This window comes from Rutidosis leptorrhynchoides, chromosome 9, assembly GCF_046630445.1.
Source record: "Rutidosis leptorrhynchoides isolate AG116_Rl617_1_P2 chromosome 9, CSIRO_AGI_Rlap_v1, whole genome shotgun sequence".
Classification (NCBI taxonomy): domain Eukaryota; kingdom Viridiplantae; phylum Streptophyta; class Magnoliopsida; order Asterales; family Asteraceae; genus Rutidosis; species Rutidosis leptorrhynchoides.
The window spans coordinates 350,666,299-350,681,022 of record NC_092341.1 but is presented as its reverse complement, the minus strand read 5'-3'; the positions used below and the strand labels follow the sequence as shown (position 1 = coordinate 350,681,022).

Below are 14,724 nucleotides of genomic sequence, written 5' to 3'. Positions count from 1 at the left end.
CAAGATTTAGTAGCTTATTTTGTTTTAGTAGTACTTTTGAATAAGTTTGTCAACTTTGGTTTGAACTATGGTTTGAATTCGAATAAGAATAACGCTCATTTATCTTTTAAGTTACCTTTATTTATATGTATCGGCATTCGTAAGATCAGGGTCTTTACAGATGGTATCAGAGCTTAGGTTCCCTCCTGTAGAAACTTTAGTCCTAAGTTATGGCCTGTGAGATTTGGGTAGACTTTTGGGTTAGGATTTTCCTTCCGCTATATTATTCTAATTCCACTTTGAATATTCTCTTTTATTATTCGTACTAATCGTAACCGTTATATCCTCATCTCGTTCATAGATGGCACCGAAAAAAAAGGGAATGTCCGAGGAGGAGGTAGATAACAAGATTAACCAAACTATCACGAATTTGTTACCCAACATTATAGCTCAAGCTATTGATGCTATGCGTAATCAAGGTGGCGAGACTTTTAAGCATGAAGACGAGGATGAGTATGTGGAGAAGAAAGCTGTAACGGGGGATGCTATTCATGTTTGGTTAGGACGGTTTCAAAAACAACGTCCTTTGTCATTCAGCACTGCTAGTACCCCCGTGGAAGCTGAGAATTGGATCACTCACATTGAGAAGATATACCGAGTGCTTGGTTGTGAAGAGAGGTTTTGGGTGCCATTAGCTGTTTATAAACTAGAGGGGGATGCTCAGCGCTGGTGGATCGCTTTGAGACAAGCGAAAGGGGGTATCGATTTTGAGGATTCATTAGATTGGGTTGATTTCAAAGAGTTGTTTTTCCGTCAGTACTTTTCTGAGGCGGAGAAAGAAGCTGTGATTCGGGAGTATGCGAATATTAAGCAAGGGAATGATGAGTCTATTAATGATTTCACTAAGAGGTTTTTGAGGCTTGTGGGTTTGATTGGTGCTGCTGCTGGGTCTTCTGAGGACCAAGCCCGTAAGTACAAATGGGCTGTTCATGGGCGTTACCGCTCTAAAATGATTAATCTGAAATGTTTTGATGTCGCTGAGGCAGCCGATTATGCTCGCAATTTGGAGATGGAGCGAGCTGAGTATTTGGCTACTAAAAATAAGGATGGTAAAAACAATAGGGTTAAGATTGCACAACCACTACGATCTGTGCCTGCACCGACTACCAAACAGGGTCAACAATCTGGGAACCAAGGGTATCGTAGTAATAATTGGAATAATAGAGGAAATCAGCAAAGGATTGACAACGGGCCAAATAATAATAACCGTGGTCAATTACAAGTGTACCGTCCCAAGGGCAGCAAAGGGGTAATGGAAGTGGTGGTGTTAATGCCAACGCACCGTGTGGGACTTGTGGAAAGAATCATCCGGGAAGAGTTTGTTATCGTAGTGCGGGTTCATGTTTTGCTTGTGGAGAGGTTGGTCACTTAGCTAAGGATTGCAAGAATCCTAGACCTGGGTTTGTTCCGAAGGTTCCTCCGCCAGCTCCTGGTGGACGCGTCTTTGCCATGACTGCTGCTCAGGCTGCTGACGCTACAGGTATATTTCGATCCCTATTCATTTTAAAAATATTTCCTTCGAGTTATTTGTTCATTCATTCTTGATGTTATTAGGTACTATTACTGGTCATGTATTTGTACACCATCACGCCCTCTTCGTTCTGTTTGATTCTGGCTCTACGCACTCGATTGTGTCTGTTAAGAGCTCGAAATATTTGAAAGTGTCTCCAACTTGGTTGTCTACTCCATTTACGATCTCTACCCCAATGGGTAGTGTTGAAACTATAGATCGCGTGTATCAAAACTGCCGTTTGGAATTCAATGATTGCATGTTTCCTGCAAATCTCTTTCCTATGACCATGCATGACTTTGACATTATTCTTGGCATGGATTGGTTATCTCGCCATCATGCGAATATCGATTGTTATTCTAAGAGGATTTTGTTTGGAAATCATTCTATACCCGATTGTGTCTTTAATGGCGATCTTCCTGTAAAGTCTATCAAGGTTATCTCAGCGTTTAAGGCACAAAAGCTCATTTCACATGGTTGTGTTGGTTATTTAGCTTCGATTCAGAATTTGTCTATCGAGAGTCCTTCCCTTGAAAATATCGATGTTGTTCGAGAGTTTCCCGATGTATTTCCTGACGAATTACAGGGTTTACCTCCAGTTCGTGAAGTTGAATTTTCGATTGATTTGATTCCGGGTTCCCAACCGATATCAAAAGCTCCTTATCGTATGGCACCACTCGAGTTGCAAGACTCAAGGAGCAATTGCAAGAGTTGATAGATTGTGGTTTTATTCGGCCAAGTGTGTCACCTTGGGGTGCGCCGGTTTTATTTATTAAGAAGAAGGATGGTAGCATGAGACTTTGCATTGATTATCGCGAGTTAAATCGTATTACTATTCGAAACCGTTATCCGCTTCCACGTATTGATGATTTGTTTGATCAACTGCAAGGTTCGAAGTATTTTTCTAAAATCGATCTTAGGTCTGGATATCATCAGCTCCGTGTTAAAGAAGAGGATATCCCTAAGACTGCTTTCCGCACTCGTTATGGGCACTATGAGTTTTTAGTGATGCCGTTTGGATTAACTAATGCTCCTGCGGTTTTCATGGATCTAATGAACCGTGTGTTCCATGAGTATTTGGATAAGTTTGTGATCGTATTCATTGATGATATCTTGGTATTCTCAAAGAGTAAAGAAGAGCATGAGAATCATCTTCGTGTTGTACTTGAAACCCTACGAAGTAAGAAATTGTTTGCGAAATTCTCTAAATGTGAATTCTGGTTGCAACGGGTTGCCTTCTTGGGTCATGTTGTGTCGGCTGAGGGTATAATGATGGATCCGGCGAAAGTTGAGGCTATTATAAATTGGTCAAGACCTACTTCTGTTGTTGAGGTTCGAAGTTTTCTTGGTTTAGCTGGTTATTATCGACGATTTGTTGAAGGTTTTTCGACGATTGCTTTGCCGCTTACCAAGTTATTGAGGAAAGGGGAAAAATTTGTGTGGACCGAGGAACGACAAAAGAGTTTCGATGAGTTAAAGAAAAGACTTGTATCAGCTCCTATTCTTGCATTGCCATCAGGGAGTGGGGGTTTTCAAATCTATAGTGATGCTTCTAAGCATGGTTTGGGTTGCGTTTTGATGCAGCATGGTAAGGTAATTGCTTATGTCTCGAGGCAGTTGAAACCCTATGAGGTTAATTACCCTACTCATGATTTGGAGTTAGCTGCTGTGATCTTTGCGTTGAAAATATGGAGGCATTATCTTTACGGAGAAACTTGTGATATTTTCACCGATCACAAGAGTCTCAAATACATATTCACGCAAAAAGAGATAAATATGAGACAACGAAGGTGGCTCGAGTTATTGAAGGATTATGATGCAAACATTCAATACCATCCTGGAAAAGCGAATGTGGTAGCCGACGCATTAAGTAGAAAGTCATTTGGTAGTATCTCATGTTTGGTTACTCACATTCGAGAATTCGAAAGACTTGATATGGGATTGAGTAAAAGAGGAGCATCGGGGATGTTGGCAAATCTAAAATTCGAGTCTGATTTAATTACTAGAATAAAAGAAGCTCAATTGGATGATGGGGATTTGTGGACAGCGTTTCAAAATTTGGAAGAGGGTAAAGTGAAAGAGTTCAGAGAAGATGATGATGGGGTTATTTGGTGTGGGAGTCGATTGTGTGTTCCTAATGATGATGCTATTCGTGAGGCTCTGTTGTCTGAGGCTCACAGCTCACCTTTTTCTATACATCCTGGTTCGACCAAAATGTATCAGGATTTAAAGCAGCACTTTTGGTGGAGTGGCATGAAGAAAGACGTTGCTAGATATGTTGGGAAGTGCCTTACTTGTCAACAAGTAAAGATCGAGCACCAACGTGCTAGTGGTTTGTTGCAGCCGTTGGACATTCCCGTGTGGAAGTGGGATGATATCTCAATGGATTTCGTATGTGGTTTACCGAAGACTGTGAAAAGGCACGATGCTATTTGGGTGGTGATTGATAGATTAACCAAATCGGCACATTTCTTGCCTATTCGTATAGATTATTCGGTAAGTAAGCTATCCGAGCTTTTTCAGCAAGAAATTGTGAGATTACACGGGGTCCCTTCGTCCATCGTATCCGATCGTGACCCTCGATTTACATCTAGATTTTGGAAGGGGCTACAGAAAGCTTGGGGTACGCGATTGAAACTTAGTACTGCTTTTCATCCACAAACTGATGGACAGTCTGAGCGTACGATACAGATTTTGGAAGATATGCTTCGAGCGTGTGCCCTAGATTGGAAGGGAAATTGGGATGAGTACTTATGTTTGGTGGAGTTTGCCTATAATAATAGTTGGCAGGCTAGTATCCGTATGGCGCCATTTGAGATGCTTTATGGTCAAAAGTGTAGAGCGCCAGTTTGTTGGAATGAAACGGGAGAGAAACTGATTGAAGGACCTGAGTTGGTTAGAGTGACTAATGAAAAGGTCGCTATAGCTACGAATCGACTGAAGGAAGCCCAATCGAGACAGAAAGTGTATGCCGATAAACATCGACGTTCGTTAGAGTTTGTTGTGGGTGATAAGGTGTTTTTAAAGGTGTCACCTTGGAAGGGTATACGACGTTTTGGTTTGAAAGGAAAGCTCAGTCCTCGATATATTGGCCCATTTGAGATATTGGATCGAGTTGGTGAAGTATCTTATCGTTTAGCATTACCGCCACAGTTATCTCATGTTCATAACGTATTTCACGTATCTCAGTTGCGGGGTTACAACTATCATCCATTGCACGTGGTGCAATATCCTTTTTCTGAAATTCAAGCTGATCTTTCTTATGTTGAAGAGCCCGAGGCTATTATAGAACGTGAGGAGAGAGTAACTCGTAAAAGCTCCACACCTTTCGTTAAAGTTCAATGGAAGAATCACTCTGCTAGCGAGGCCACTTGGGAACTCGAGGAAACCATGCGGGCCGAACACCCTCATTTGTTTGCTAATTGGTGCGTTTCAATTCTATAGCTTCTTTCAATTTCGAGGACGAAATTTTTTTAAGTAGGTGGAGTTGTAATATCCTATAAAACTAAAATAAATAAAACATATAAGATAGATACATAAGTAGTAAGTGCTAAATAAGTTAATTAATAAATAAATTAACACATCATCCTAGCTTGTAAAGTTAAGAACGTAAATATAATTTATACCAAATTGGTGATGTATCATGCTAGGAATAAATATATTGAGAGTAACAAGTACAAGTCAATTTCCTTCTACTAAATTTTAAACTTAATTCAATATTAAATAAGGAAGATCAATCCTACTGGTGGAATTTGTTTGGGTTCATATTTATTAAAAGGAATGGGGAAAGTCTAATGAAGTTATTATATCCCTTATGAGTATCGTTAAGTGTCATTTGTTCAGTATCATTTTTTGGCACTCCCCTCACTAGGTTTTCACCAACTTGATAGCCATACTACTCACTATAATCTATCATAATATTAAGAGGAAGATAATAGAGACATTCAAAGGAGAATACAAAATATTTGTGGGGTCTAGTTTCGATTCTAACACGAACACGTTTTAGAGGTAATTACTAACCCACACCTTTGTTATTTATGTATAATTTGTTTATTGGCTTCTTAATCAACTTAATAGTTTAGATTGGCTACATATCACATGGATTATTATAGAGATGAAATGTTAAGATTTTGGGTATTAAATGGGTATCTTTTGTGAATTTTGATCTTGAATAAATTGTAGTCATATATATTTAGTAATGGAGTATGAAAAATTATATGAAACCAGAATATAAAAAAATATATATATATATATATAATCTGATGGAAGTAAAGTGTATAAAAATTTTAAGGTTATGACTATGCTTTTTAAAGATTAAAAATGTAATATGAGTACATATAAATTTCAACTAATAAGCATTGTGTTGTAGCAAAAGAAATGATGGAGAGTTGATGCAATTATTAAACTTGTACAGTGTGTTAATCGATCGGCTAGGATGCCATGTGACTATGTTCATATTTAACCTATTAAATCCTTATGAAATGTTAGTATTAAACTGATAGAATTTAGTAGGAAATGATAATACAATTGGGTGGATGTATATTTGTATAATATAAAAAAAAATAGAAACTAATATTTGGAATCCATGTTTTTAATTAAGATAGTAGGAATTTTTAGTCTTAAAATACTTAAGACACTTTAAAATATGGAAGTCATAGTAATATATGATAACATAACTATATCATTAATATAAAATATATGAAATTGTTGAGATAGAAATAAACACATAAAATCAAATGGTAACACTAATTAAATAAAGGATATTACATACTCCCTATTTGAATGCGTTTTGTACTCATACGTGTGTGTTCCTTAGATTTGGCTCGGTGATCGCATTCTTTCGTGGTGTTCTATTGTTCTTGGAACTTCTTCATTCAACATAAGGTACGGATATTCTAGGTGGTTTTAGGATCGCTTCGGTAAATCTTTCTCTTAAAACTTTGTTTCGATTTGTGTATAAAATTATTGGTATGACATGCTTCTTTGAAAATTCGTTATATTTGTTAGTCTATATATCGTGTTATGTTTTCCTCATTTTGGATGTACTAACGAGGTTGCCTATGTTTGTTAATTGAGGAAATCATAGTATTTTGGTATTTGGAAATTGTGTCAAAACCGTGTCTTAAAACCTCAACCAAAACAGTCTAGAATTCAGCCCAAAATTCAGCTCAGTAACTGTCGCGAATTAGCCTGAAACTGTCGCAAAACATGCTGAAACTGTCACTAAACAGTCCAGAAAGTGTCGCTAAAAGTCAGTCCCGAAACTGCTGTAATTTCAGCCCCTAAAACAGTCCCGGACAACCCGAAAACAGTCCTGAAAAGGTTGGAAACATCCCGGTAAAGAACGTGTGTGTGTGTGACGAGTGGTACGGTGATTCGTATCGAGTGTCCCTCATTCCACGTGGCTTTACATGTCCCGTTTTGTCCCGTTTAAGTTGTTAATATGTAAAGGGCTAAAGTATTATGTAACATGACTCGTGACAAAAGTTAGACCGAATGGTTGGGTTGGCACGTGATTTTAAAATAATACGACATACAATGTATATACATTTTATGTGTTTGGTCAAGTGTAAAATATTTAAGTCATTTCGTTAACCTTTTTTAAAACATAATTTAAAGTTTGTTGGTCACTTTAAAAATATTTGAACGTTTATAATTAATAAGTCGGTTAAAACGGTTTCTTAAGATATGCCTAAGAGTAACCTATCCATGGAGGTCCCATGGGTGCGTTATTGTGACACCGGTAACGTGGCATCGACCGTAGCGGTGTATTTGTTATATCTACGGCGTCTCCTTTTGATTACCCGGTAGTTGGTACGAGCTCTTTATTATTATATTTTGATAGGAGGCGTATGGATCGATCCTAGGACTTTGTTTTGACGGCGAACGTTTATCGTAGTGTCATACGAAACGTCACCGATATGGATGATTAGTGGAGTAGCTACCCTATGATTTCATTTTGATACTTTGTACATATTTGTTTTGACTCTTAGTGCATTATTTTATGAAATTTGCATCATGACATATGGTATTGTGGATCTATACATATTCGCACTTTGTTTTGCAACTAAGTTATTTTGAAAATAAGTTTGTTTTGAAATTAAATTTTGCATGTCACACTATACTCTGTTATTCATTATATCCGTTCACTGGGCTTTGGCTCAGTCGTATTCTTTGTTTTCCTTCTTATACGACAGGTAATCAAGGGGGCGTCGGGAACGAGGGAAGAGTGTAGAGTGGAGTGAACTTAGCACCTTGCCTTAGAGATTTCCTTCAAGATTTAGTAGCTTATTTTGGTTTAGTAGTACTTTTGAATAAGTTTGTCAACTTTGGTTTGAACTATGGTTTGAATTCGAATAAGAATAACGCTCATTTATCTTTTAAGTTACCTTTATTTATATGTATCGGCATTCGTAAGATCAGGGTCTTTACAACGATAGTTATAGTTGAGATGGTTGTGATGTTTCTTGGGCTGTTTAAACAATAAATCAGACGTGGAATAGCAGCAAAAGTAAGATGGTTTGTTTGATTATCGTGACAGGGAAACAAAAAAAAATATAGCGGGTTGGAAGGTTAGGGGTGGTGGCGATTGTGTGATTTTGGGCAGAAAGATGAGAGGGAGTGAAGAGAGAGATAGGTGAGGGAGAGAGTGTGGCGGTTTTTGGTGGTGATGTTTCGATTTAAAAACAGGAACATGAAGCAGAATTCAGTCGAGTTATAATAGTTATATATATGCGATTTATTTAGGTGATGGGTTTAGATCTTTTTGCAGCAGTATGTTGAAGTAGAAACAGAAATATAAGGGTAGTAACAAACAGTGTTTTGTGGTGTTTGTTTGTGGGTGGATCTTGGAGAAGATGAACGTACAGTGGCAGTTTGGAAGTGATCCAGATGGTTGTTATTTGATTGTGGTTTATTCGATAGATAGCAATAGTATAACATTAGCAAACAACTATGTGATCTTCGAATGATGTTTGGGTTTGTTTGTTGATCTTGGTTGATCAAAGAAAAGAAAACAACTAACTAGAGGGTGTCGGGTTTTAGTTACTCACGAAAGGAAAAGGATAAATGAAAGGTGGTTAATGGTTGTGATGGTGGCGGTGGAAGTTTGTTGGTTGATGAAGTGATCAATGGATTGGTTTATGTGTGTGTAAGTGTCTCACTTCTTGCATAAGTATATGCATATATAAATTATAGATAGATGGAAGTAGACAAAGAAAACAGTAATCCCTTATCAACTTATTTGGTCGACTATGTAATGAAGTGGGTGTTGATTTTTCTTAATTGGACAAACAAGAACAGACAACAAGAAAAGTAAAATAATTAAAAGGTTGTGCAAAATTTTCTAACATAATTTGTTCTTATTGAGGTTGATTGGTACGATTTTTGGAACAGGGATTTAATCAAACACAGTTTGATTGTAACAAGGATCTATGCTTGAATCGTGGATATCTTTATCTGTATAAGTGTATGACATATATCCGTATATGAATATATTACAAGTTGTTAATACATGTTTGTATATGTATGTATATTATCCATATAATCTGTTTAAACTCATTAATTAGATTATAATTATAATAATAATACTTTTAACATTAGGAATAATAATAATAGCAATTTATATTAATATAATGGTAACTTAATTATCCCATTTATTATTCTAAATTTTAATTTCCTAATGATTAAAATATACTTTGTTAATTCAAAATAGTATATATACATTTGTATCTATATTTCTATACATATATATATATATATATATATATATATATATATATATATATATATATATATATATATATACATATTAATTTACACACCATTGTTCGTGAATCGTTGGGATTAGTCAAAGGTCAAATGAATATACCTAATAAATAAATAAATTTTGAGACTCATCCTATCAGACTTAGCTTATCGTGTTGAAAATCTAATATTCTATCGAGAGTTTGGTTTAAAATTAGTCGAAATTTTCCGGGTCGTGACACAAAAACTAATAAGAAAAGGTTGCTATGCTGTTCTAGCACACGTCGAGAAAGTACAAACTGAAGAAAAGAGCATCAATGATGTTCCCGTCGCAAAAGAATTTCCCGATGTATTTTCGAAAGAATTACCGGGATTACCCCCACATCGATCTGTTGAATTTCAAATAGATCTTGTACCAGGAGCTGTACCAATAGCTCGTGCTCCTTACAGACTCGCACCCAGCGAGATGAAAGAACTGCAAAGCCAACTACAAGAACTATTAGAACGTGGTTTCATTCGACCAAGCACATCACCATGGGGAGCTCCTGTTTTGTTTGTCAAGAAGAAGGATGGTACATTTAGGTTGTGTATTGACTACAGAGAGTTGAATAAACTTACCATCAAAAACCGTTATCCACTGCCGAGAATTGACGACTTATTTGATCAACTAAAAGGCTCGTCGATTTATTCAAAAATCGATTTACGTTCTGGATATCATCAAATGCGAGTAAAGGAGGATGATTGATATTGCTCAAAATAGACATATCATTAGTCACAATATCAAGTCATTTTCATTGTTTTAAATTTTTATTTGTATTATTTCCTTGTATATTTCATTGTATTGTAATTAAGCATAGAATCATTGTATACTTGAAGAAATGTTGAAGATAATGAATGAAACAACTCAAAGATCAAAACCAGAACAAGAAATGAAGAAACAAAAACGTGCACCCTGGGTGTGCACTCCGCGCACGTACCGCGCACGCCACCGCGCACGACCAATTTTGATCAGAAAGTTGCTTAAACAAAACATAAATGCGCACCGCGCAAAATTAAAGTGTGCACTCCGCGCACATCCTCCGTGCACGATCCCCTTTTTCGTCTATAAAGTAGATCTGAGACGTGTAATCGAGCTGTAAATTAAAAGGTAGTAGGTGGCTAGTGCGCCCCTCGCACCTACTTTTGTGCGCGCCGCGCACGCTGGCTTTTCCAGCTATATTCTTCCTTTTTAAGCCCCTTTCCAGCTTCATTCTTCAGACACCATTACACAGTCATTTTTAGAGGTAGAGGTTACGATTCAAGGTGATCCTTGGAGTAATCCAGGATCACCTAATCCATCATTTCAATCCGGATTCAAGAATCATCAGGATCATCATCCAAGATTCATATCAAAGGTCGATTCTTGTTATCACAATGAATTCTATCTTTATTTCCAGTTTGTTATTGTCTTTAAATATGATTGTTAGCTAGTTCTTTTTATGCTTGTCTAGATTAATAACCGAGATGTTGATTGTTACTTTGGTTGATTGATTGTTCTTATGTATGATAGTTTTATGTTTGAATACAAGAACCATTCTTGTTAAGTTTAATCTTTTCGATTCAATTAGTTAGTATACTTGTTCAACTAAGAAACACCATCTTGTTGATTTAGTATATTGATTTGCACCTAGTGACAAGTGTTTGCCCGTCTTTTACCAAAAGGGGTAAGTTGCGTCCAAACGATTAATCTATATAGGAATGTAAGAACGACTCTTGTAGATACTTTCGGATAGCTTATTTGATATGTGAAGTTGTCTAGGTAAACGATCAATTCCCTAGAATCTGTTATACATATTTTCACTACTCAATTCCATATAGCTAATAGGTGTTAGAAATTTGCCTTATCTAGTGACGTTTATAGGGATCCTATTACTACACTTAATTGATTACTTGGGTTGGGTGATTTGAGCATTTAACTGGACCAAGGGAATGAAGTAAGCTAAACCATTAGTTGACATAGGAGTGGATCATGATCAACACATCATTGGCATGATCATCATTCAAGTCTTTAGACTAGTTGAATTAATTGATTACAAATAGGAGGTCTTAGATGACAAGAACATCACTTGCGTCGTGTAATCCCGTTTGAGTATTTGCGCAAGACTACTCTTGGTAAACCGATTAATTAGTTCTCATGCATAGTCAATCAATCCGGTCTTAATCCTAAAACAACAATCAACAATCGAGGGTAAAAAGTCTAGACGAGCATATTTGTTTAATTTGATATAAAAACTATCTTTCATCTTCATAAACCTAAAATACCAAAAATATTGTCTTTAAACTTATTCCTTTATTGATTTGCCCATCGTTAAAGGGCAACCCAATATCTTGTACTTGTTTGATTTCATTTATTTTAGCTTAATCATAATTTAGTTTATACAATCTTAATTTACACATATAACTGTCCTTGGAACGATACACGAATTTTACCATTATCTATACTACTACACGATCGGGTACACTGCCCGTTAGTGTGTGTAATCTTTAAAACTGGTATTTTCCATACAACAATTCATATACCACTTTTCGCACATCAAGTTTTTGGCGCCGCTGCCGGGGACAGTTGTGTCAAGATAAGAATTGTTGACTAAGTTGTGATTATTATTTTTTAGATTTTATCATTTTTTTTTGTAGAATTTTTATTATTATTTTTTTTCTTTCACTGTTTAGTGTCGGTGCTTTTATTCTTTTCTTGTTTTTGTCAGTTGCAGGAAAATGGTTGACCATAGGAATATGACAATGGGTGAGAGAATGAGAGTAGAACGGAGGAAACTAATCGAATTATATTTATCTCCTAGTGTTACCAACGAGGGGTACCAAGAGAAAGAAGAAAATGAAGTTGTGGTTAACACTAAAAACATGTCTATGAAAGAAAGGATGATAGTCGAAGGTTTCTGCCCGTGTTTTTATGGGTCTTGGCAATGTTGCATGAATCCGAACGTAAAATATTCGAGTCCCCTACACACTATGTAACTTGCTACCGATCATTATTCACCGTTGATTCTGTTTCCAAATGTGACAGAATCCAGTCTAGCTCCACAATTTGTAACTTCACAATCTATTTTGCAAGACGGACTGGTTGTTGAAAAATGTACTCGTTTAGATCCACTTTCTGAGCTTTTGCAGGATTTCCCCGAGTTACATTCTTACTCTTCTAGTTATATAGATGAGATTGTGTTAAAGGAGGAAGACGGTTTGCTACTCGTTCTCATGGCTAATGGTTATGAACCTACAACTGAAGAATTAAAGGAATTGAAGCTGGAAATTGAGCCCCGCTCAATAGTTGAGATTCACAGCGGGTCCATGCTTATTCCAGAGGATGTCAATTTGGGGAAGAAAATCTTTAAAGACCCATTTGACCAAGATCCACCAATAAGAATAAAAGTTTTACAGAAAGTCGCACATGGAGATGAGTCGTATGTTAACCCTCGGGTTAGGTCATCCTTTTTCGAGAAACTGAAAAAGGATTTATCACATATAATATACACCACCCGAGGTGTAAATGATTGGCTTACTATTTTGATTCGTGGAACTTTTTCCACCGACTTCACGTCTCGTCCGATAAAGTGTGGGGGAGTTTAACCCCACTAGGCATTAAATTCTGGGGTCGAGTCGAGTGCATGAAAATTGCACGAGGTTTTTCAAGGTTTTAGTGACACTAGCATTAAAATTCAGCAAGGTACCTATCAAATTAGAATTTGTGTGATGAAGATCAAAGAATGAAGGATGCACCATCGCTCACCTATACTCCACGATCTCCGATTTTTGAACCTAGGTTTTTCGAACTCCTTTTTTTCACTATTGTCCTCTCGAATTTAAATTTTACTAAGTAATGAGGGCATTACTTAATCTTAAGTGTGGGGGGATGGTATAAATTCTCGCGGGTATTCAAACGGTATCTAACTTGGCTTATTTTCGCATTTTAATGGGAAATTTTAAAATTTTTGAAAGAAAAGACTTAACGAAAAAGCCAAGTGTGGGGGATTTTACCAATCTTTTCGAATTACTATCAGCAAATTTTGCAAGTAAAGTGTTTTAAGGTACTTTTAGCTTGAAAATAAAACGAATAAAATGTCACTAAACTTAAAGGATGCATATAGTTCATCCATGAAGGAAGTAAAGTTTTCCAAATTTTTGCCTTACTTGATATAGCAAACTTCCTAAAGTATATCATTTCATACCAATATCATATCACGATATAAAGGTACAGTGGGAAGGGAAAGTCTTGAACTTTCAAACCCGAAAATAAACTTGGTAGGGTAAATCCAAGTCGCTATCCAGTGCAAGACCAATTACGGTGTATAAGCTGGAGCAGGATCTGTCCCGCGCGATAGCTTAGTCTTCGCAGTTTTAACCCTTGATTTAAATGTACAAATTGTCATGAAAGACAGATATTTATATCGCGTCAGGGGGAGCCCGGTTAAGAGTTCCATGATACTACAATCATGGGGGCGGATAGCTTGCTAATCGCCGACTGAGACTTAGGTTTTCAGTTACCCTCAACCAGAATTTGAGGTTAAAACCCGGAAAATGTGTCTAGTGTAAAAACTAGCATGACATTTTAAAAAATCGGAAAACGTTTTCACAAGATCTAATTTTCCCTAAAGATCCAAAATTTTTCGGAGCTTACAACAAAGTTCTTTTCTCCCGATCATTCCAAATGTGTGTGTGTGTGTGTGTGTGTTTCATATAGCTTGAGTTTGGTGTTCCAAAAAAAAATGTGTGTGTTTCGTCTACTTCGTGTGATTAGTGTAAACTTGTGTACTATATTGTGTGAGTGTGATTCCAATAAATGTGTGCTCCAATAAATGTGTGTGTTTCACATTTTTGTTTTGTATTCGAGTGTTTAAAACAAGACTTGCTTGAGGACAAGCAAGAGATAAGTGTGGGGGATTTTGATATTGCTCAAAATAGACATATCATTAGTAGCAATATCAAGTCATTTTCATTGTTTTACATTTTTATTTGTATTATTTCCTTGTATATTTCATTGTATTGTAATTAAGCATAGAATCATTGTATACTTGAAGAAATGTTGAAGATAATGAATGAAACAACTCAAAGGTCAAAACCAGAACAAGAAACGAAGAAACAAAAAACGTGCACCCTGGGTGTGCACTCCGCGCACGCCACCGCGCACGATCAATTTTGATCAGAAAGTTGCTTAAACAAAACATAAATGTGCACCGCGCAAAATTAAAGTGTGCACTCCGCGCACTACAGTGCGCACCGCGCACATCCTCCGCGCACGATCCCCTTTTTTGTCTGTAAAGTAGATCTGAGACGTGTAATCGAGCTATAAAGTAAAAGGTGGTAGGTGGCTAGTGCGCCCCGCGCACCTACTTTTGTGCGCGCCGCGCACGCTGGCTTTTCCAGCTATATTCTTCCTT

The 14,724-nt window shown here is 36.9% G+C and overlaps 1 protein-coding gene across 1 annotated transcript; it reads left to right on the top strand.

Annotated features, from left to right (window-relative positions):
- Positions 1-340: 340 nt before the first annotated feature.
- LOC139869193 (uncharacterized) lies at positions 341-2,264 on the top strand. The gene is made up of 3 exons (XM_071857515.1): positions 341-1,288; positions 1,399-1,519; positions 1,594-2,264. Exons 1-3 carry the CDS (start codon positions 341-343, stop codon positions 2,262-2,264), a joined length of 1,740 nt encoding a protein of 579 aa, XP_071713616.1.
- The last annotated feature ends 12,460 nt before the right edge of the window (positions 2,265-14,724 follow it).

Bases quoted from the DNA above. Each gene is read 5' to 3' on its own strand.
- LOC139869193 (XM_071857515.1), top strand. From the start codon at position 341: ATGGCACCGAAAAAAAAGGGAATGTCCGAGGAGGAGGTAGATAACAAG. The intron at 1,289-1,398 runs GTAATGGAAGTG...GCTTGTGGAGAG, and splicing joins GTCCCAAGGGCAGCAAAGGG to GTTGGTCACTTAGCTAAGGA. The intron at 1,520-1,593 runs GTATATTTCGAT...TGATGTTATTAG, and splicing joins TCAGGCTGCTGACGCTACAG to GTACTATTACTGGTCATGTA.